The sequence below is a fragment of the Desmodus rotundus genome, chromosome 7 (assembly GCF_022682495.2).
Source record: "Desmodus rotundus isolate HL8 chromosome 7, HLdesRot8A.1, whole genome shotgun sequence".
Taxonomy (NCBI): Eukaryota; Metazoa; Chordata; class Mammalia; order Chiroptera; family Phyllostomidae; genus Desmodus; species Desmodus rotundus.
The window spans coordinates 113,527,782-113,552,998 of record NC_071393.1 but is presented as its reverse complement, the minus strand read 5'-3'; the positions used below and the strand labels follow the sequence as shown (position 1 = coordinate 113,552,998).

Below are 25,217 nucleotides of genomic sequence, written 5' to 3'. Positions count from 1 at the left end.
TCTCCCCACCTGGCTGCCCATCTCTGCCCCTCCTACTCGTCTGGATGAATGTTTCTTTAACTCCTTGACTGTTGGAGTTCCACACAGTCTGATTTCCTGGCGGGTCTGGTTGTTTGTTTTTAAATTGGCAGTCATCCTTCTTTTGGTTGTATGAGGAAATGAAACATTTCTACCTAGGTCTCCATCTTGGCTGGAACTCCCCATGTATTTTCTTTTGATATCAAAAATAATTTTAAGGAAGCTTCATTTATATCATTATTTTTTTTAAGTTGATATGTCCCCTTTGTTTAAACATCCAATGAAAATAATTTAAAAAATTAACAGCCTTACTGTAATTCAGTGAATGATATGAAACCTTCTGCCTCTTAACACAAATACTATTCCATATCCTGTAAAGAAGAGAGATGCTGGTACCTTAAGCAGTGAGTATTGACAGCTGGCTATCACCAGGCAGAACTGGAAGACCCAGATATCTCTGAAGAAGCCTTGTATGAGAAGAATAGATCCCAAAAATGCCACTAGAATAGCCAGGATGACAGCTAACACATTTTCCAGGATCTCTCGATTTCTGTAGACAGGAAAATTTATGAGTAAGTACATCATCAGTATGAGAAATTTATCAGAATGAAATAAGGGAAGGCATAGATATGAAGTTCATATTATGCTCGCTGAGATTTTTTTTCTGGTACTAGGTTTGAAAAAGATTTTGGGTCACACAGAAAAAGAAACTAGTTTATGTGGAAAATTAAAATAAATAATGCATACTATAGTGGATTGTGAAGTTTTCATTCTAATGCATAATGTAGTTTTAATTTCTGTTTTAAAAACTTTACTCTTCTTAACATCTTTTTCTGTCAAATTTGTTGCAAAATAATTAACCAACTTGGATGGCAAAATAAGAAGGTATACAATGAAACAAGTTTGAAAAAAATCTCAAAAACAGCTTCTATAAAATTAAATATTGTTTCTATATGATAAAGTTTGTAACCCAGTTTTGATACCACATGGTTTCACATTCCCCATCTCTAAATCATCTGAAATAACCTGAAAAGTAACTTACAATTACATAAATACAGGCTCTTACTTATGTTGAGAATGAAGACCATCAGCACTGTCTCTGCATAAGAACCAATGTGATGCCCAAGTGTACAGAGTAATGAAGATGACTTTTATGTCACACCAAAAAATACGAGCTGATCTTATTACTTCTTGAGGAAATCTTATACACAAAATATTAAATCCTAACTAAAAGTCTTATTTTTAAAGAACAGATACTGACATGAGAACATGCTCAGCACACCCGCTATATAAAGAAAGCAGGACACAAAACCATGTGCACAGGAGGATGTAAGTCCTGTTATTTAAAAAACATACAGATATGGGTTAAAAACGACAATATTATCAAACTGATGCTACTAATCAAAGCTCTGAGTGGAAAGATTATGGATGATCTCTGCCTTAAAATCTTTCTAGATGTTTTTCTATAACAAGTAAAGAATTACTCTCATAATCATAAAAATGTTTTTATTAATTTGTTATCAATGCCATATTTATAGTCATCAACTGACCTAAAAATAAAATTCACAAACATTACTGTACCATTTCATTTGTTAGTTCTACCAGGTTAAAACAAATGCTGTAGTACTTTCAAAACAATAAACACTGGTATTTTCATTGATCTTCTATGGCAGTTGTAGAATTCCAGATGTGCAAGTGTATCAAAAAACTATGGTATATTTACACAATGGAGTTCTACGCAGCAGAGAGAAAGAAGGAGCTTATACCCTTTGCAACAGCATGGATGGAACTGGAGAGCATTATGCTAAGTGAAATAAGTCTGGCGGTGAGGGACAAATACCATATGATCTCACCTTTAACTGGAACATAATCAACAAAAGAAAAAAGTAAATAAAATATAACCAGAGACATTGAAGTTAAGAACAATCTAACAATAGCCAGAGGGGAGTGGGGAGGGGACAGTGGGGAGAGGGGTTTACAGGAACTACTATAAAGGACACATGGATAAAATCAAGGGGGAGGGTGGAGGCGGGGGAGGGAGGTGGGTTCAGATGGGGTGGGGTGGAGGGATGGGGAGAAAATGCAGACAACTGTAATTGAATAACAATAAAAATTAAAAAAAAAAAAAGAATTCCAGATTTGCCAAATCCAATGTTCCTCATCAATCCTGCCACACTACATACTGTCTATACTGCTAGACATGAACTTGTACCCTCTTTTGGTTTTCTTTAGTTTTTCATTTTCATAAATCTAATTTATCAATTTGTTCTTTTACTAATATTATTTTTGGCGTTATATCTAAGGAATTTTGCCTAACTCAATGTCACAACTATTTTCTCCCATGTATTTTTTCAGAAATTTTATTGTTTTAGATTTTACATTTAGGCCTATGATCGATTTTGAATTAGCTCCTGTAATATGATGCAAGGTAAGGATACAAGTTCGTTTGCATATGGAAGTCCAATCGTTCCAGCATCCATTGTACTTTTCATCTCAGACATTTTAGTTTTCATCTCTGTAAGTTTGATTTGGGTTTCTACTGAACTTTTTAAACATTATGAAGTACAGTTACACAGTTTTAATGTCTTTACTACTAATTCTAATACCTGTGACAGTTACGGGTTGGTTTCAACTGACTCACTGCTTCCGTCACATATCATGTTTTATCCCTTCATTGCATGGTTGGTAATCTTTGGATGCCGGACATAGTGAATCTTAACTTACTGGGTATGAGAATTTCTGGATTTCTACAAATCTTCTTGAGCTTTGTTATGCTACTTGGAAACAGTTTGATCCTTTCAGGTTTTCCTTTTATGTTAGATGGGTGTGCAGCAGTGCTCATGCCAGAACTAAGTATTCCCCACTTCAGTGCGCTACACACTGTGCCACGAAACATGAATGACGCGTTTCTTCCATCTGGCTGGGGGCAACAAGCTCTCTTCCTGGCCCTGTGTGAGTGCTAGGCAGCACCCCGCTATTTCTTTCACATGGTTCTTTCCCTGGCCTCAGGTAGTTTCTTCACCTACATTCACTTATCAACACTCCGCTGAACAGTCGAGGAGACCTGCTGATCTGAGATTCTCTCTCTGAGCAGTAATCTCTCCTCTGATACCCTGTTCTTCGGGCTCTTAGCTCCATCTCCAACATAGGAAGTCTGCTAGGCTCTACTTTAGTGCCTCCACCCTGTGTCACAGCCTGGGGACTCTCTTACGCTAGTAAGCTGGGGCAACTGTACGGCTCTCATATGATTCATCTGTCAGGAATCACTATCCTTTGTTGTCTCATTTCCAATGTCTTGAAAACCACTATTTCATACATTGTGTCTGGTTTTCATTGTCTCAGGTAGGAGGATAAAGCCAGTTCTTATTATTCCATGTTGACTCCAAGTTTATAATGGGCTAATATTATTTATTATTAAGATTAGTGGTAAGAAATAGGAAAACAGAAGTTTCCCCTTATGCCCTTTATATTTGAGGTCACGTTACCTATAATCTGATAATCATTAACACGTCATCTTCTCTGAGTTTTAAGTACAGTTGCATGATTCTTATTGAGGATAAAAGGAATTTTTTTGTGAACACCTATTAAAATTGCCACAAAAAGGTTTTTAATGAATTCAAAAAAGTCAATGTTTGAGAACCCTATTAACTTAGATTTTACCTCAAAAGGACCAAAATAGAAAACATTTTCCAACATGGTAATCAAGTACAAACATTAACGAGTTATTGGGACATTTCAAATCAAAAATAAAATCTGCACACACCTTTACTATCACACTATTCTTACCTATCGAACAGGGCCAAAAGTGTGAGTCTGTCAAAGTTGATGCCGACCCACAGCTGGGGCAGGATCCAAAACCGATAGTAGTGTTTAACCTTTTGGGCAGCTTCTTCTGTTGTGCCGTAAGTAGCTGCCAGATCTGGGCTTAGATCAATGTCTTGTTGCTCCAACAAATCTGTATCGATGGTCAGTAGCCTGTTTAACCGAATCTGTGGGAGAGAGAGCTGAAAGAAAGTCAGTGTTGGAAGGCGTAAAGTATTTTTCATCAAGTCACCGTTCAAGGGCTACTCAATTAGCTTACAGATTATTTCAGCCCCCTTAACTTTCTATACCAGTCCACTGCCCATGGATATTTTATAGTACTAGAACCTACAGAAGGTGACAACAGGAAGTGAACTAAAATAAAACAAATTAATCAATAGGTCTTTTTGGAAAGACTTTATTAGAAAAGTGTTTGAAATCTTACCATTTTATGACTGCTTAACTAGTAAATCCATTAAAATCACTTTCAGTGAATCATTAATGGCTTCCCTACTCCCTGTCACATTTATGGTCTTTTCTTACTAAGCTATGCACCTCATTACCACGTTAAATCTAAACTCCTCTGCATTGGATCCAATGCCTTCAACGCTCACCTACCACAGTCTCTGACCACTGTTATTACTGTTTGCTACCCCTCCGATATACCACACCCCCCCCTTTTGTTTTAGCACGCTGCTCATCTGCTCATCGGAAGCTTTACAGGAAATTATCACATTACATTTCTTTTAGCTGTAACTCATCCATTCACCAGTTCACAAGTTTCCCCTTCTTCTGAAAGAATCAAAAGTTTACTGAATCTAGCAGAGCACTAGCCAGTAGTTAGCTAACTCAAGGCTCCCAAACATTTAACAGCAGAAAACCATAACCATTTTCCCATATTTTACTTTCCTATGGAGCTTCCAAGAATTCACTACAACAAAAAAAAAAGGACAGTTTTCATTTTTTAAACACATATTGAGTATAGTCAAGAAAATGTGCTTTCTATATATAACACAGCCACCATCCACAAGCATTCACAAAGACTTCCCCAAACACTTTTCTTATGCTCTGTGCCAGGGTGTCTCCACCTTGACACTACAGAATTGTCAGCCACACAATTCCATGTTGTGAGGGTCGTGCCCTCACTGTAAGATGGTTAACAGCGTCCCTGGCCTCTGTCCACCAGCTACCAGTAAAATTCCCCCTGCTGCGACAAGCAAAAATGTTTCCAGACTTTGCCAAATGCCTAGTAGTTAAAAACCTTCGCTCTATGCCAACTTTCATCTATGGTCTTAAAACCCTGTTCATTACTCATCTTCAGGAAGCTGCTAATAATTAACCCCTTTGGCACTATATTTATTTACCTATCTCTCTTATGTGTTGTTTATAAGGGTTTCCTCCATTTTGTCTTTTCCACCTTCAATACATACATCCCGATGGCAAAGGCAGTGTTATCTTTTTAAAATATCCCCACTGTATTTTCTGTGGCATGTTTTTTATACAGTGAGTTATCACTAAGCTTCCAAAACATATACACTGGTATATAAATAACTAATAGTTGTTCAATAAATAACAGCACCAAAGTCATAATATTCAAAGGAAGGTTTTGAAATGAAACAATTAAAAATAGAACAACCAGATTATGACGTTGGTAAGTAAAGAAACCTTTCCATACCCTCAAAAGTGTAATAACTGATTCACATATAGCTAATTAAACTTTATAGTATTCTACGTTTAACAAAGGACTACTAAGAAGAGATCCACTACGGGATAGCAGAAGTATTTTGCCATAGTTTTCACCATAATTCATATTTTTCTGATTTATGTAGCAACTTAATCTGAAAACACATTGTTTTATAAAAATAAAGGAAAACCTACCACATCATGTGGATAAAATCGAACTGAGGTAGAACTGGATACATGAGAATCCGTGTCACTAAAATAAAATAGAAAAGACTTCATGGTATAAATAGCTTGCCAGGTAGTAAAAAAAATAAATCCTTTAACGACTGGACGATGTTTACAGTGTCTTCACTTTTCTATGTCAACTTCGAAACGCAAAACAGCATCTTCCTAGAGTTGTGATTAAAAGCACAGCCTGTGGGTCAGAGTATCTATATCCAAACCTCTTCATCAACTCAGTGAGATCCTGGACACGTCATCAACCTTTTCATACTTCAGTTTTCCCATCAGTAACATAGGATATTAGTACCTTTATCACAAGGTTCTCACAAAAAAAGTTTAAGAAAGCAATGAACATATGTCTGGAACCACAATAAATTTAGCTATAATAGCTTAGAACACGACAATTCAGTTTCCACAGTTCAGTCAAGTTTATATTTCTTGAGGCCTTACCACCACAGTGTAAGCAATTGTTTTTGTCTTGAATTGAATTAAACAAAATTGTTTTCAGTGCTCCATTTCCTATTGTTTCTACTGTTACAAAATACGTAATATGACAATTTAACCATTTTTGACACAAATTCTGAAACTGGACTAAAAGAGCTTAAAGGGTGTAGTTTTCTAAATGTCATAGCTTTTCAGCAGGTAAGTGACTTTTCATCTATGTGACTATAAGATCTTATTACTTTAAATAACACCTCAAAACTTAAAAAAAAACTAAATGAATTGCTCACAGATGTGTAACATTTAAATAGGTGTGTCCATTATTAAATGGAAATCCTAAAATAAGAATGAATGACCCTAGTGAAAACAGTGAGCTAATTAATCAATAACGAATTTCAAAGCAGCGACTTGCACTGATGAACAATAAAATTAAAATTTTATAAAAAAAGAATTTAACACAGTCTAAACTAATTATGCCATATGAAAGATTTCTAATTTCTTACTTGCTTTTCTAACTTCCCTGTTATCTTACATAATTCCTTCCTATGGGAAGGTGAAAAAAGAAACTGAATGGAACATGACCTATAATTTAAGAATTCTTTCTTCTTATAGCTGGTAAACAAACTTTAAAACAGAAGAAAAGCTCATCATTTAAGATACTTGTCCAAACCCTTACAAGGAAAAAAAATGTACAGTGTAAACCAGAAAAAGAGAACTGATGGTTATGAACTTAGCTGTGTAAATATTTTTCTAAAAGCTTTTTTTACATCATGTATTTATCATAAAATCTACAGTTAACTTTGCAACCACAAACCACTGTCCCTCTATAAGATCAACAGGAAATTTTTACTTAATTTTTAAAAACACAGAATAGCTTTTGTTTAAGAATGCTTTATTTTTCCATAGCAACAGCCTACTTTACCTCTTTAGAGATAAATACACTATGACAAATTATTTACACCAATATAAAAAGTATTTTCAGCCATGGCCGGTGTGGTTCAGTGGATTGAATGCCGGCCTGTGAACCATGAGGTTGCCGGTTCCACTCCTAGTCAGGGCACATGCCTGGGGGTGTGCAACAGGCAACCACACATTAATGTTTCTCTTCCTCTCTCTCTCCTTTCCCCCTCTCTAAAATAAATAAATAAAATCTTTAAAAAATTTTTCAAAACAACATTTACATATAAACGCTTACAAACTTTAAACATAGAAAATATATGCAAGTACACACTCTCTCCTAAAATAATTTCACACATACCAGATATTGGATGCTCTTCTTGCTGCTGGTTCAAAATTCACAAGTGACATATCACAACCACCAGTCTCATAAAGCGTAGAAGAGAACTTACCTAGTAAATAAATTATTTTTTAAAAAAGTCATTAGAATAACTCAGAATTTTTCCTGCAAGAAAAACTTCTGAGAGGAGACCCAAAAAAACCTGAAATTATCTGGAGGGCAGGCCTCTTGTAGTACATTCAGGTTTCCCCTGTTAGATGAGTGTTCTAGGAACTCATTTGCATCAGTGTACCAGCTGGTGTTGTTGTGAGAGGCTGTGTTCAACTTCAGTGAATTTTTTTTGAAGACTCTTTCAATGCATTTGCCCATTTCATGATGGGTGACTTACAAGTGCACCTGCCTACATTGCACTGAGTGTTCAGCACTTTTTGACTAAAAACGGCATGAACCCCGTGTCCCACCCTCCTTATTCAGCCCAAGTGACTATTTTTGGTTGTTTCCCAGGATGAGAAAAAGTCCTCAAAGGGAAAGTTTTGCTGATGTGGAAGAGGTGAAACAAAAAAATGGCAGAGGCACTAAAAGGCATCAAAATCAACAACTCCAAAAACTTTTGAGCAGTGGAAAAAACGTCTCCATAGGTGTATTGCATCAGATGGAGAGTACTCTTCAGGTGACTGAAAATACACAATTTTTATAAGTAAATTCCAGGTTTTTTTGGGCCCCCCTCGTAAATTTTAAATTTGTTACAATTTAAGAAAATGCGCTATAACCTCCTTTTTCCAAAATATTTTAAAAGAAATGATTGGTACATAATTCAGCATGTGAATTGAAAAGGAATGCTACACAGTGAGACAAAATATCAACATACATAATCAGGTTATTAAAAGGAAGGGATTGAAGTCAGCTTTGCAACACCAGTCTCCTCTTTTCTCCTCCCAGCACATTCTTAAGTAATCATATGAATAACTTTAATGTTCTTTAAAAGTCACCTGACTGCTACTTGCAAGTGGTGAGTGAATGGCCTTTTGGAAAGCTGCTTAAATTTTAACACAGCTCAAACTGCAAGACAACAAATTTGTGTGATTACCTTCAAAGTTTTGTTTTTGTTTTTAGAAAAAAATGAAGACTGTAAAAATGGGTATACAGTATAATAATGTTGGTAATTAAACCACAGTATCTAACAACCATTACTAATTATATGATTACATAAGAACTTGAAAAAATTTAGGACCATCATTTACTGTAGCCAAGTAGCACTACTAAACTGATAAAAAGTTTAGTAATTATGTTGGCTGCAAAGAAATACGGGTTAAAAAACACTCTTAAAATGAACTCTATAAGATAAATTATTTCTGACAGTGGAATTTAAAAGCTCTGGACACTTGTCAGAAATTCATTCCCTTCCCTGAAAATCTATGGCAGACATGGCAGTTGTGAGTTAGGGAGCATAAATAAATTAATATAAATTTCCAGTAAGGCAATGAGAAAAGGTACCTATCTCTAAAACCATGTGGGACTAGTTTAGGCTGCTTTTTGAGTATTTATGAGGTTTTTGTCTCACTAGCTGGAATTACTGAGATTATGAACACGAAGAATCTTAAAGGGCAATTTCACCTTCATGGCAGGGCTAAGATATTTGCCTCCTGTGACTACAATGAAAACAGCATAAGGATTTTTATTTAAGTGGAAACACTGAAAAATGACAATAAAAGGTTCTCATACTAATAAGGATGTACAGAGCAATTCCAACAATTACTTCATTATTTAAAAGGACTAGAATCAGAAAAACAGTATTTAATAGGATTATTTGAGCATTTTCTATGGATGAGACAGAATACACAAATATTTTATTTTATTAATGGTGTTTTCTTGTGGTAGCCATTTTTTTGGTCAGAATAATATACTCTTGCAATAAACAAGAAAAAAGGCATTCAGGAAAGGCTCAGTTCATTTACTGTTTTTCAAGGGAGGATTGTTCAGCATGCGGTTTATCTGAAACTGCTGTTAGTCATGAGTCATTCACTCTTAGTACCACTAACAGAAACCAGGTTAATAAACTAAAATTAAATGATACAAGCTGTGAATTTGGCTACTTCTCACATGTATTACTGACAATTTTTTTGAAGTGGTAGGGTGGGTTGCAGACATTGTTAGTGAAGAAAAAAATCAAACAAAAGTACTGGGTTGACTAAGATTTGAAAATTATTTTTAAATGGCAATTTTTTATGCTCTGCTCTTTTCTCACTCATTATGGATAATCAAAAATTGGTTGTGCTACTATAATTAACTTACATTAATAGAAAAAAAACCTTATCAAAATCACAGACTGCATAAACACAGAAGAATTATAAACCTGTGTTAATAGCTAAATCACAAAGTAACAAAGACCTGGAGGGCTCCGTGACTATGTGTGAAATTTAGAATAATGGATGCATAAATATGTCTATATCACACAATTTGTGTGTACTTTAGAAATAAGTTCATTCTGTATTCAACAACAGTTAAATTATTAAAGTATATTCTGAGTAAGCATTCCTGTTCTTAGGGTACTGAATAAATATTTACATGCAACTGAAATCAACTAGACATGACTCTTTGTAATTTTCCAATGGAAAAGTGAAAGAATATTGTCACTATACAAGTGTCTTTTATGTACAGATGTCTAATATGAAACTTTTACAAAAATAGTTGCATTTTAAATAAATATAAACATAAAAATAAGGCATGTCCCCCAAAAAGCTTTTAGACAGAAAGAAAGCTGGAAAATTGAGCAGTTTTATTATTACATAAATCTACAACTCTGAATGCTTTTATACAAACCAGTAACTAAACAAGTAATAAATCTTAGAATAAAACTTAGCATAAAGCATGTCTAAGAAAAGAGCAGCTATAATTTTAACAAATGCGCAGACTTCAATGGTACTTTTAATTTTTTCCTAAGAAGCTTTTGCCTACCTACGAACTTAAAATGTTCAGGTTCCTACAAAGATACATGGCACATGGCAGAAGAAACTAACATCCTATTAAGGCTTCATAGTGCATTCTTCAATTTACTCCATCAAAAGAACAGATTCGAGGTCCCTTTACGTCCCGGGGCTTGGCAACTGACAGCACTTCAGAAATAACAAATTTTATTCAGAGGATAAGTACCTCAGAGAAAAAAATTACACTAAAAAATATGTAGCTTAAGGCTTCAGTGAAAAACTTAGAACGTTTTCATGTATTAATACGATAATTCAAAGGTATCTTGAAAAATAACCACAACAGAAATAAGTACGTTATTTCTTTGGTTTATAAAGACGAAGAATATCTTAAATTTGTCCAAATCTTCTTAGCATGCATAACAATTTTATATACAGTGTCCAGCACAAATAACACCCCTTTTATTAAAAATCTTTTATTAGAAAATCACGAGCATGTAATTCAGTAACATAATAATATCACACATAAGCACACCATGTGACATTTTAGGTGAAATGTTCAAATTAAAACTATAAATTATTACACCCATATCATTACCCTACCGACCACACTCAAGTAGGCGTTACTTCTGCCGGACCCTGTATATCTCGTTCAAGATTTAAACCACGATCACCGTTATTAACCTTTGGATCCACAGTAAAACGTGCCCTTACTAATAACCCTAACCTAACATTATTCTGTATTAAGAAGAGTACTTCAATTTAATTATTTCTAATGATCAGGAATTAGAAAGAAAGTAGAACATCAATGCAGTATGTCCTCTTCACGAGTTATGATTATAAACTAAGTCATCTCATCATAATTAAACCCCCAGATCACAATCATATGTAATAGAATGGCTCTATCACAATTTTAAAGAGAAAAATCTATTTCTGAAAAAATAAACAATATGGAGAGTGGAATTTCAAACTTAATAATATTGGCTATGATACAGCATCTCCAAAGATAAGGAAAAAAAATAAGGTATCTAGTGTTTTTCAGTCTTGAATATTGAATAACGACTAATTTCTATAAAAACTAAATTTAAAAATAAAAATTTAATTTAATTATACAAAACCATTTTCTTGAGGCAGAATTTCTACCACAGGCCAATTTATCAATGATGACCAACAGGAAGACGAGTAAAACTGGATACTGATTTAAGAAACATGGACATTTGAAGCATGTGCCTGAAGGCATAAATGGTGCGGCAGACAATTCAAATAATCACTGGCAAAAAACTGATAAAAGATATGAGAAATGAAGAGGATTCTCTGACTTGCCCTATCAATTAAAATCCTCACCACGGAACACAAAGTTAAATGCATACAGACTGGAAGGCTAGCGCTCACCTAAGAAACCCAACTAACTATTCGGCTCGCCATGCCACTCTGATTTTCCCCATGCGTCCTGGAAGGAGACAGGTACCACTAGAAGGACAAATCATCTGCAGGGTTGTTCCAGTCATCCCAGTACCAACAACACAGGAGGCCTCTTAAATTTCCTGGTGATTTTCTGTTTTGAAAATCGTCCTGTTCAATCTGCGTCCTCCAAACCTAATCCTGACATGTCTTAATTGACTTCGCCTTTCCAGTACCACTCTTAAGGCAGACGGGGCTGGCAGAGCAAAGAGAGGTACACAAGGGAGGCAACTTTACACATAAAGTGTGTCTTTAGAAGGCTGTTAAAGGACCACATGTATCTATCTATATGACTAACTTGAGTATTCTACAAAAAGTGTTCATTCCTGATGGTGATAAGGATTAATACATTATTGTACTTGTGAGAGAGGGCCTTTCAGATTAGTTCCAATTTCTTGGATAGCATCCCCCTTATTATAATGAGTAGTGACTATGAGTCTCTGAGGAAACATAAGTTTTCGCGCAGACAGAAATGACTCATTTACTGCTGCTTGTAGGTTAATGGACTTGCTTCTCCCTGGACGAGAAGTCAGGAAACTTTCTGTAAAAGACCCGATAAGCATCTTACGCTTGTGGGCCAGATGGTATCTGCTGGAATTGAAGCTTGCCATTGCAGTATGAAAGCAGCCACAGCAAACACATAACATAAATGCGTATTTATTTTATATCCTTTATTTACAAAATCAAGCATCAAGCTGGACTTTACCGTAGGGCTGTAGTTTGCCAACCCCTGTGCGAGACTAAAAGTCTTAGGCTTCTAAAACCGCTTTAACTAGTACTACAGTGGAAATCAGGTCACTATGCTATTTTTAATTAAAAGTTTCAATGTGCAACACTGTGCTCAGTTTTTAAAACAGGATAAGAATAAGCAAAGGGCAGGTACAAGAGCAAAGAGGTTAGTTTGGAGGAGAGCTTTGGAGGACTGATAAGGAAAGACGGATAAGTCTATTACCTGGCAACAATAAAAGAGATTTACTTAGTGATACATTTACTGAGTGACTTAACAGGACATGCCTTATCTCATTAAGTCTTTACTTCCACTGTCAAATCCCCAGATCAGGTGACCTTTCCAAAAGTGAATCTACAAGTTCATATTCTGCTACAATTTCATCATCCAGCCACATTTTCTTTCTTTTCTTGGTTAAATAATCGCTAACAATGATATTTGATGGCATCACAACTGATGAAGGAAACAAAAAGGCAAGCCACAGAATGGGAGAAAATATAATTTGTATCTAGCAAATTAGTTCTATCTAAAATATTAAAAGAACTCTTACACCTCAGTAATGAGACAAACCACCCAATTTTGAGAGTAAAAGATTTGAACACACTTCACAGAAGATTTTTGTATAGCCCATAAGCACATCAAAAAATTCTCATCATCCTTAGTCATACGAGAAATGTAAATTTAAACCACAATGAGATACCATGCTATATCCATTCCAGCTAAAATGTAAAAGGCCAACAACAGCAAATGTCAACAAGATAGTAACAACTGGAATTCGCAAACATTGCTGGTAGGTAGTAAAAGCACCTTTGAAAACTGTTTGGTAGCTTTATTCCCACAGGCCAAGTGGAAACGACCTAAACACTCATTAACAGATGAATGGACACAATATAGGGTGTGCCTACACACTGGAATAACACCCAGCAATACGAAACTATGAACACGTGCAAATCACGGTGAATCTCTAAAGCGCCATGTGAAGCTGAAACTAAATACAAATGCCACAAATTGTGTAACTGCATTTATATGAACTTGTTGGAGACAGAAAACCATAATGACATAAAGCACACAGGGGTTGCCTGAGGCCAGAAGTGGAGGAGGGATGAACAGCAATGGGGACACACGGAATTTCTCGAAAATGATGGCAATGTTCTGTATCTTGATTATGATATTTCACAGAGATGTGCACTTGTTAAAACTCACCAAATTTTATGTTAAATGTACACAATTCATCATAATTAAAAAATATATCACTCTTCTGGGAACGGTGTCGCTAGGTGTTCACAACGGTCCAGCGCTTCACATACTGTCGGAGGCTGTCTTACAACACAGCCTTTAACAACACTAGGCTGTCCCTAACCCCTGGCAACAGAACTGTTTACCTTTATACCAAAAGGTCGGGAAAGCACCAGAATCTGCACGTGGCACGTGCCCAGGCCGATTTGCGGAGCCCGTGCTGTGAGACCTGAAGTTCTAATGAGGTTGTCGAAAACGAAAAGCATGTCAGCAGGGCCTGGGGGGGCCCATGTGTGCTAACTGTGTCCGTGACAGGGTCAGGCGTGCTCTCCTGACTGAGGAGCAGAAAACTGCTGTCAATGTATAGAAGGCATGAGCTCTGAGCCAGAAAGCTAATGAAGTTTTGAGTAATAAAAATAAGTAAAAGGCAAAAAATATATATATATCAATAAAACTGATTTAAAACCAAAGGGAAAATAAGAGTAAGAATCAAAGTAAATGAGTGTAAGACAGCATGTAGTTGGTGAAATTCCCACCAGGTAACAATCAAAATTTTTGGAGATTGAATGTTTGCATTTTATTTTAAAAATACTATGCATTAGAAGGTTCTAAAGTAGTATATAAACTGAAGAAAGTCCCACACTCCCCAGAGACAGCTACTGCAAAAAACAGTTTTTCTGTGTTTCTCTCAACAACTTTAATACATCTTTTGTCCAAAGACCAATGAATCGTTCCCTACACGCTTTCTAAAATTTACTTCTTCTGCTTACTAAACAGCTGTTTTTCATGTCAATACTACTGATGTATCAAGTTCCAAATAGTACACTATGTTGATGTACTATCATTTCTTTCAAGGTTCTCTAGTAACAGACACTTGGGTTATTTGAAGTTTTCAACATTACAATGAATATCCATGCACATATATCTTGGCATGTTTATAAAATTTGTGAATCAAAATTTGGTCTATAGTTTTAAATGCCATCCCAAATCATTCAGTAGAAACATTTTACTTTCATTTGTATATACTTTATGTTGCTCTTCCCCACAAAAAGGAACAAGAAATAGAATTTAGTAGTTTTTGTATTAAAATAGAAATAAAGGGTAAGATCAAGGTTGCTGCAAAAAGAATGTAACATTCTGTTTAGATAAATAAAAATGGTCTATCACAACAGAGGGGCCTGAAGGGAAGACTCCGAGGACCTACACAGCCCTCTTACACCTGTGTCTATGGTAATAAGGGAAAGTACTTACGGCGTACCCTGAATGCTACGGAGTAGTACACAGCACATACAATCTTTTCAAAAACTCTAATAAAAACCACTAAAAGTATAGATCATCTGAGTCTCTACTTTTTAAAGTGAAAAATTTTAAAGCCTCCAAATCATATTACTGCTTAATACACAGCTGGGGTAAGCTGCTTAATAAAGAGGGCAGTAGGGTCCTGCCAAATTTCCTTTGGCCTTCTCCTAGAGCTGACTACTATTCAAATCAATGAATTTTGTAGTAAAGCAGATTATCTCAAAGAATACCTTCTTTGTCAACCCTTGTTTTGGTAAGGAAACAAAAGAATACCTTAGAAAAACCAATTCACTCTCACTTCTTACACCTCTCATACCTTAATGAAATTAGGAAAGTCTTAAATCATCAGGCGAACACTACCTATGGTATTTATTATTTTAATTTATGTTTTGGTAAACATAAAATCATTGTCCACTTTTCTTACCTTTAACATAACAATATTTTTACATGAAAATAAAGTAATTTTGTATATACTTTTTCAAAGCAGTGACTACCACTAATTTCATACACAGAAAAAAACACATGTAAATTTTCCTACTTTATCTGATTTTAGCTGGAACATTTCCTCTGAGAGGTTATGTTACATATTGAGTTTAACTATCAACTGTAATAGAATGTTCCATCATTTCACCAATTTATCAGTCTTAATTCAAAATAGAAACTGGGATACACTTAACAACTGAGAATTGCTAAATTTTATAGAAAAAGCTTAACAGATATAAAACAATTTCAAAGCTGCCTGAGTTTAGAGTCTCTTGTGTGACTTATCTGGCACTAACTATGGTTTTTTTTATTTAGTAAAACTGCAATAATTCAGAATATAGTAGTAAATCAACTGAAAATAAACAAGTCCAATAAAAGACTGATGGAAAGGAAATTAACCTTTAAGACGTGGTTTTTTAAAAAGAGCAACTTTGAAGAATTGGAGAAGATCTTTGATAGTAATTTCCTTTTCGAAAGATGTTAACTTTAAAACGTATCCATCACTTATATCATTTGAACCTTTTTAAAGATATGTTTGCATGGAAATAATGTCTATCAACAAGAAAACCATCCAAATTTTTCCAACTGGGCTTTAAATGACACACTTAAAATTCAGTTTTACTCAGTAACCTTGAAATGCTACTCAAAATGCAAGACAGAAATAAGGATTCTCAGTATAAGAAATGGGTATCTACTATGACACCACAGAGTAAATACATAGAAAACAGTTAAGGAAAACTACTGGGGCCTTTAATTAAATAATGTCTGAATGCAAGTTTCTTTTAATTCAAAAGGGCTATTCCTCAGGTTAAAAGTAAACACACAGAACTATGAGAAACCTTGAAATTAAAAAAACAATGGAACCTATTACATACATGTGCACAGACATTTATGCGCTCAAACATGCATATGTATGCTTACATATATGTACACAGGTGTATATATGTACCATATTTGTCAGACTATAAGATGCACCAGACCATAAGACACACCTAGGTTTTAGAGGCGGAAAATAGGGGAAAAAATTTTGAAGCAAAAAATGTGGTAAAATATTTAACAACATCCTTTAAAGCAGAAATCCTTTTCTGCTTTGACATCTTTCCACAATTACGGTAGATTCATCAGGAGACTACGGTACACTATCATACCTTTCTACGACAAAATACAGTAATGACAGAACTATCAGCACTGTGTCCTTCATAGTTATAGGGGCACTGTAGCTGAGAACATCAGTGGATGACGCTTGTTATGGGGAGACCTGCTGCTGACACTGTTGTGGGAGATCTGCTGCTGGAGGACCACAGGTTGTGCAAAACTCTTGTACGGGGACTGCAATTTTGCACAACCTGTGTGGCTCTGCAGCTGTTGCCAAATTACAATTCCCATCATCCCAACCTGTCCAAGCATGATGGGAGTTGTAGTTTTGCAACAGCTGCAGGGCCACACTGACAGGTGACCCTGCAGTGGAATCTGCCTATGTTAATGTTAATGGGGACACACCAGTCACGTGACAGAGGCACGTAGGGGCACCACAGGCTTTCTCCTAATGTGCCTGCACCACCTGTACCCTCCTCCCTAGCACTATAGTATGCCGCAGCGGGTACTCCGCCCCTGTCTCCCTTGCTTCGCACTGCCAGGACCACCCTCCTCCTAGCCCAGGGCCTGCAGCTTAGCTGCCACACCTGCGGCTGCACGCATCCTGCAGCAACGACCCCACCCCACTGCCATGCCCCCCGCCTACAGCGAGCCAGGCAAGCTACATTCGGACTATAAAACGCACCCCCATTTTCCTCCCAAAGTCAGGTGGGTGAGGAGGGTGTATTGCATCTTATAGTCCAAAAAATACGGTAAGTTTGAGTGTGTATATGTCCAAAAATACGTTAAGTTTGAGTGTGTATATGTGTATGAGCATTTCATGTAAATGTATTATGTATACATATGAGGTCTGTCTGGAGAAAGTCCAACCATTGTTAACATAACAAGACTGATTTGTGCAACATTGATGTAACTTGGCAGCCAAAGGAGAGTGGACTGGAATGCACATGTGTGAACAATGATGACTTCACTGTACTAGTCAGTGGGGGTGGTAGAGGCCACTGAGTGAGGATGTGTACTGTGTGGCCGTCACATTCAAACTAACTGAGCAAGTGGAGCAACAAATCTGCATCAGATTTTGCGTGAAGCTTGAACATTCCTCCGCAGAAACTATTTAGATGATTCTAAAGGCTGTGGCTTGGGCAGCTGCTGATTGGCAGCTTCATCACAACATCGTTCATACATCACATCTCATGCAGAGGTTTTTGGTGAAACATCCAATCACCCAGGTGACTCACCCCCTCTACAGCCCAGATTTGGCGCCCTGATACTTCTGGCTTTTCCCTAAACTAAAATCACCTTTGAAAAAGAAGAGATTTCATACAACCAATGAGATTCAGAAAAATATGACAGGGCAGCTGATGGTGATTGGGAGAACTGAGTGAGGTCCCACGGTGCCTACTTTGAAGGGAACTGAGGCACCATTGTCCTATGTACAATGTTTCTTGTATCTTCTTCAATAAAAGTCTCTTACTTTTCATAGTACATGTCTGGATACCTTTCGGACAGACCTTGTATACATTTTCAAACACAAAATTTTTCAATTAAAGAAGCAAAATTTGGAAGAACAGTATCTTGATAAACAGCCCGTACTTTTAGGGAACATTGTGGCTAACTTTAACATATTTGATTATATAATACCAAATTAATTTACACAAAATTATCTTACTATTGTCAAATTAAATAATGTAGAAAACAAAAATATTCTAGTAGACTGTACTATAAAAATCAATGCCTCTACCAATTCCATCAGCTCATCTGCAGTTCATTTTCAGAATCTTATTGGGCCAACGCTATGTGCTGTGAACAGGTACGCACTGTCCTCTGACTGCTTGCTTTGTGTTCGTTATCGCCATGTACCCACTTTGGCAGTGCTCGGCTACCGCAGGCCAAAAACTAGCTATCAGAAGGCAGCTAATATAAAAGATAAAATCCAATTTTCAAGAAAATATTCTGAATATTCTCCAGTAGATGCTAAAGTCACCTCCAATCAGAAAAGCTTTTATATCTTCAGAACTGCCAAGATAGTTCGTATATACACATTTTCAATAATCTGCTAGTGCATTTAGGATGGGACTTTCCAAGTAAAACTTGCTAGGCAAGTTGTTTTGAGCAATGTAAGTTTTACAGAAGAAAATCATTTACTGTTTCCTTTTATGCTTGAGTTGACAAAAAGTCTAAAAATCCAAATGGATAAAAACTGAGCCTTTGTACTTTAGACAATCCACCACCATAAACCCAATGGGCAGTGGTGATGGTGACTGTGACTTCACAGCCACAAACTGACAAGTCCTCTATTCACAGGAACTCTGGGTTAAACCAAGAGAAGTAGCAATAAAATTATTAACTGAATATATTTGTAACTAAAAAAGTATCACTGCTTTAAGTCAAAGCAAGTAACTCAACTGAAGTCTACCTTATTCTCTCTCAAACGACCTCCTTACGGATTCCCTTGCTTCTTTAAACTAAAAATTCAAAAGCAAAAGCGTTCTAAAATGAAATGTTTTGTTGCCCTTTCATTGTATTTAGAAATCACCACACATTCTAATGTTATAAATACCTTAGGTGACCATTTTCAAGTTCCTATAGATTTTCTAAAGATGATTTTCATCAATATGCATGTCTAATATTTATTAATATCTCTCTGTAACTAAGGATTATCACAAAATGGGAAGAGAAAAATAAATGGCATTTGAATTTTTATTATACCTAATTTGGGCACCTTACACCACATAGCTTTCTAGCAAAGCATCAACTGGATTATCATCTTTATAAATGAAAGTTATAAATGGATCAACAAAATCATAGTGAACAAATGTAACCCCTTTGAATGTGTACTTTTTAATAACAAGATTTTCTTCATTATATTTACTGAAATTGTTATTCATCTCATTCTGAGCACAAGAAAGTGAAACTGTACAGAGAAATAGAAACCAAAGTGGTATAAAAGACTGTCATGAAGGCCCTGGCTGCTGTGGCTCAGTGGATGGAGTGCCAGCTTGTGAACCAGAGTTGCCGGTTTGATTCCCACTCGGGGCAGATGCCTGGCTTGCAGGCCAGGTCCCCAGTGGGGGGCATGTGAGAGGTAACCACACACTGATGTTTCTCTCCCTCTCTTTCTCCCTCCCTCCCTTCCCCTCTCAAAAAATAAATCAATGAAATCTCTGAGAAAAAAGAAAAGGCTGTCATTAAGGCATGAAATTGGTACCTGTATCTCAGTGGATGTGCATTATTAAGATTTTAAACTATCCCACCTGTCTGAGAACTAACTCTTTAGTAACATATTTGTAGATGTATTAAGACAGAAAGGAAAATTTAATGAAGTTATTATTTGGTGAGTATATAGAGCCGTAAACGTCTTCAGAATGACGGCAAGCCCTCCTTCAGGCGACGGACATGGGAATGAAATGCAGCAGGCCTACAAGGAACAAGACTCTGTGGATGTGGACCGTTAGAAAGAGGCTTTGCCTTTCCTGCAGCACATTCAGAGAGTTCAAAGAAAGTAAGGATTAATCAAAACCATTTTTTTAATCATTTCCCACATGGTACAAATACCAAAGACTAACAGAACTGTTCAAACCATTATAAGAGACACCAAAGCATGAACATTTGTTAATACTTTTAACTACCTATTAATAATAAACATGCTCGAAAGAAAACACAGAGTAACAGCTGGAACAGAAAAGGGAAAAACAAGTCAAATGTCCCTTACACGCAGAGCAAATCCTATACAAAGTGCCTTTACGCATAGTTCCAAAATGAAGCTATCGCAAGAGAGAATTGCAATCACTGTTACCCATTATCTGCTGCATTAAAGTTGTATCACCAACATTACATAAGGCCTGCATACCAAGTTCATCGTGCAAACTGCTGCCGCCTACAGCAGATGCATTGTCATGTGATGCTTCTAAGTGGACACTCCCATTTCTCACCAGCAAGGAGGCACTAGCACTGAGCACTGCAGCCTGGGAAGGGGGGCGGGACTGGACTTTGACCTGGGCTGTGGACTGCTGGCCTTGCTGCCCATCTTGAAGGCTAGGAAAAAACATGGATTGGGGAGACATTACAGGGAAGAAAAGAGAAAACAATAGCTAGAATGAAGTCAATACAGAAAAAACGGATCTGAAAAAACTCAAAACTTTCTCAATGTAACATGAGAACCAACAAAATATACAGGTTATACTGCCACCTTAAATCTTCTGGTCCTTAGAAATCTGATTCACAGTGATTAGCGCAGGAAACATTTAAGGTATATGTAAATTAAGCAATCTGTGACTTTTTTCCACCTCAAGCCAAAAAAGTTCTAGTATGAGGAAAGAGAAAGTAGCAAAGAAGAATCACAAGTACATAAAACATATGTGGGTTGTAGCTGGCCCCCAATAAATAAATCCTATTTCTCAGTTGAATACGCACTTCTACTTACAACACTAATTCTAGAGTTGCACTTTCAGATATTCTGACCTCTCAAATTCACAATAAAACAATTTCTATGCATCTGAAAACCAAAGAATCTTTATGAAATTCAACCAAAATAATAAATAATTTTGAATCAAAAGAAAATCACAAACTAGTGCAAGAGAATCTATATAACAAACACCAACTTAACCAAGTGAGTTAATGACCGCTGGGACACTGGAAGAAGTACAATTACCACATGAAGGGTTTTTTCTACTAAAAGCCTATATTATTTCTGAAATAAGGCCATAGGTCTTATATACAAGATGTTAGTTAACAATAATCACACCCCCTTAAATTCTGTTACTACCTTTCCAATCTATATCATAGTATCATTAACAAGAACCCATCATTTTAGAAAATCTTAGGAATAATCTGGAAACCAGTAACTTCTCAGGGGAATTACAGTCTTTCCTAAATTTTATAAAATGCTAAAATACTTAGTATTTTGTGCTTATAAATTAAATTTTTTAATAAAAATTATGTTATCTTAAAATTATCTAGAATTAAGAAACTATACTATATTCTTAACCCATTTTAGATTTTTATACTTATTTTAATTTTTATTGTTATTCAATTACAGTTGTATGCCTTTTCTCCCTATAGACTTATTTTAAAACACTGCAAATTTTAATATTCTTAGTACAATACTCAATTTAAATTGATTAAATTCATGAACACATTTTGAATATAACTGTTGTATGGCATTCTCTACGTTGCGTTCAATGCAATACTGCGTTCTTTTACTAAAGTCACTAGACCTTTCAGGAAACAGAGAACGCTACTTAAGATGGCCTCCTTCAGTTACTCTATTAATCTCCGTGATTATCAACTTCTCTCTAATCCTTTGAATTCAGTGCAATGGTTTCTCTGATGCTTATAAAATAAACTCATCTGCTGCAGACTGTGAAGAGAGCTATCATTTGAAGTAGCCATGAAATAAAAACCAAAGTAGAAAATGCTGCGTACGTTGCTTAAGTCTATGGCCACAGCAACAGAATGCACTCTGGAGCTGCACCGTCTGATTCGGTAGCCACATATGGTAATTTAAAGTAACTAAAAGTTTATTTCCACAACCATATTTCACTAACCATATTTCATGTACTTAAGAGCCACGTAAAGTGGCCAGGCCTACCACAGCTAAAAGCCACCAGAGTAGGCAGAAGCAGCAGGCAGTGGCTACCGCGCAGGTCGGGTGGATTACCGAGCACTCGCCCACCGCGGAGAGCTCTGTCAATCGTCAATCACCGCTACCTGGACCTTTCCTTTTCCAGGCTTCGTCTGCAGCCCATGAAAAACATGCCCGCTAGGTAGAGCACAGGCATGTACGCAGCATACCAAAAACCCAAGTCTACAAAATGCTGACTTGTTAATGCTTGCTGGCATCTTTTAAGCTGTAACTATTCATTTAATAACTTTTTTAGAGAACTTTTGCACAACAGACATAAGTCAAGAGATAATCTTGAGAACATATAATCAAATATTTTAATATCTTCTATACATAATGTCTGTTATTCCTCCTCAGAAACTATCTAAACTTATCCACAAACCTTACCAAAATGACCAAATATCACAAGGGAGAGAATTCTGAGGAAAAAAAAGTTTGAGTACTTCAAGTACTATGTCCCTTCAGATTCAGAAGAGAATTTTACAGAATATACACTCAACGAATTTTGCTATCAATTTTTTCACTTGAAGTCACACGAAGGTGCTATATGGCAGTTAGGTGTATTTTAATGTGAACATAGGAGCATACACTAATCTTCAATATATCCAAATATACAAAAAGGTTCTCAAAATATCAGGTGATGTATGCATACTCCAGAAATTTCTGTAAATGTCAAGTTTTTGAACATCAAAAGCCGGTCATAAAATGTTTACTTCCCTTGAATTCCTGTTTCCAAAATCCTTCAGCAACTAAAAGCCTGTCATTTCTGCAGAAATTATTAGGAAAACTGTTCCTGGAGGGTTGTACTTTACCTTAAGCTAATAATTGACCATAATCATCAATCCTTTTTACAGTACAATTCCATATCAAAACTACCAGTTTGAGAAAAGATAGCAACTATTTTACAACAAAGCAAAGGTAGAAATTTAGGTCTTTCTCTGTCAGCTATCAATAGCGTCACTGACATGCATTCTACCAATTAACATTTCCAATTTAAATGACAGAAAAATGGAGTTGACCTTTCTCTGTACCACTCATTTGGTATTTGGCATATTCTGACATATGTGTCGCTTTGCATGTGTCGCTCCAACCGAAAGCAAACTCGAAGAGGATGGATGAGCGCACTACCGAGACACTCAGCAGCTCGTCTTGATCACGGCTCACAAACGAGGCGTGGTGTACCCACCCCTGAGCTCCACAGAGCGCCTCTGTGAACTCCTGGTCACGGGCTCTTGGCTGCTGCTGTGACCTTATGTGCTTACAGATCTTTCAATCTTACGATATTTTAAAAATAAATCTAAGGATACACTAAAGCATTTTTCCCTTACCCAGATGCACTGATAATTTCTTTTCATTCCACCCCTTTATCTAGAGTTCTAAAAAATACCACATTTAAGTTGATAACTATACACACAAATATAGACTTAATACTAATGTTACCAAATTTTTAGATTTTTGTCTTTGCCTTTATCTCTAGTAACCAAAAGGACTAGTAAGGACCTACAAAATCTACCCTATGATGCTAACTTAACAACAAAAAAATTACTTTTAAAATTAGTTCTGAAACAGGATATTCAAATAAGCATTAAAAATTCACACAAATTTTCTTTATGAGGAAATTGATGATTCACTTCCAACCCTTGGAGACATATCTTACCCAGTTGCTTTTTAGATTGTCCATCATTTAAACTGTTCACTAAAGTTTAAAATGTTAGTAAATTTTACTAATATTTAGAATTATAATTAAAGCATTATCGTACCTATTCTATTTCTTTTTGACAAATTTTTCAAATTTTGCATGACCATGCTATCCTGTATTTACTTTAAGATGAGATTATTATGACATAACTCACCCTGCGAATTAACACCAATATACTTTTCCTGAATATCTTTGCAATTAAAAAAAGATTATTTGATTCAATCGGTGTTGCTCCTAATTCCTCGCAGCTAAATTTTAAATCACTTCATCCATGGTGAAGTCAGCCTATTTAACATACATACAACCTTTGTACTGGGAATATCCTGAACCTGACAAAGTCTGCATACTGACTATTGGAAGATGACTTTTTAAAAATTCTAATGTGAGCCTTTTATAAATAAGTTTCATGTCATATCCTCATTGGAATGGTGAAACATTTAAAATTCTACAAAAACATGGAGAATCCTGCGTGACTGGCTGGAGTTAGAACACTGTTCTTTAATATTCCACCAGGCAGAGGAAAAACTAACCTGTCTACATTTATTTGATGAGTGGGACCGAGCAGACTTGTTTGTGGCAAAGAATGAAAGGATTTTTAAAAACTAAAGAGAAGGTTTAAAAAAGGATTAAGAAATAGCAACATGGAGTGTGAGTAGGAAAGCAAAGAGAACTCTATGGCAAGTATTATTCAAGGTTCAAAAAGAAGAGGTTAGAAAACACAAAACAGGAAAAGGAAAACAGAATGCTGAGCTCTTTCTGCAGTTTGGTGCTAGACCCCAAATTCATCAGCAGAAAGAAAAGTTCCGGAAGCACAGGAAGAGAGGTGGGAAGGAAATAGAAGAGGAGGGCTCCAAAAAGCAAAGGTGCTCAGAAAAGGTTTCTACATCAAATAGTTCTTTTAACTGGTGCTTTCCCATTTTTATATTTTAAATATGGATTAAACTGATCTGTATTACTTTTTACAGAATTATGTATTACTGCAGGATTAATCAGGAACATGACCTATGAAAGATGAAGTTCCCGATTATAATGTAAAATAACCAAATCATGAATCCCAAAGGACTATAAAAGAAAGAAATAAGGATTCTGCAACTCTTAAGAACAAGGGAAGTGATTTATCTCTTCCAACCTACCATGCATTCACCAGCTGTTATTTCGTCAAATGCCCTCCTTTCAAATTTCAAAGGGAAATATAGCAAAATAATTTCGATAATGGTGCTTTGGAACACAGAGATTAACAGAAATATGTGGTATAATATATGCACTGCCTA

At 36.0% G+C, this 25,217-nt stretch overlaps 1 protein-coding gene across 5 annotated transcripts in view; it reads right to left on the bottom strand.

Annotated features, from left to right (window-relative positions):
• The window catches only part of PCNX1 (pecanex 1), a 139,537-nt gene that overhangs the window by 53,538 nt on the left and 60,782 nt on the right, over nucleotides 1–25,217 (bottom strand). For 2 of the 5 annotated variants that reach the window (XM_053928457.2, XM_045202137.3), the window contains exons 8-12: nucleotides 20,475–20,659; nucleotides 7,424–7,514; nucleotides 5,698–5,755; nucleotides 3,805–4,022; nucleotides 415–568 (exon numbers count right to left, since the gene is read on the bottom strand). In XM_053928457.2, coding sequence (XP_053784432.1) covers nucleotides 415–568; nucleotides 3,805–4,022; nucleotides 5,698–5,755; nucleotides 7,424–7,514; nucleotides 20,475–20,659 — 706 coding nt within the window. The remainder of the gene's footprint in view (nucleotides 1–414; nucleotides 569–3,804; nucleotides 4,023–5,697; nucleotides 5,756–7,423; nucleotides 7,515–20,474; nucleotides 20,660–25,217) is intronic. The other 3 variants (XM_024568468.4, XM_024568469.4, XM_053928459.2) reach the window with 3 other exon arrangements.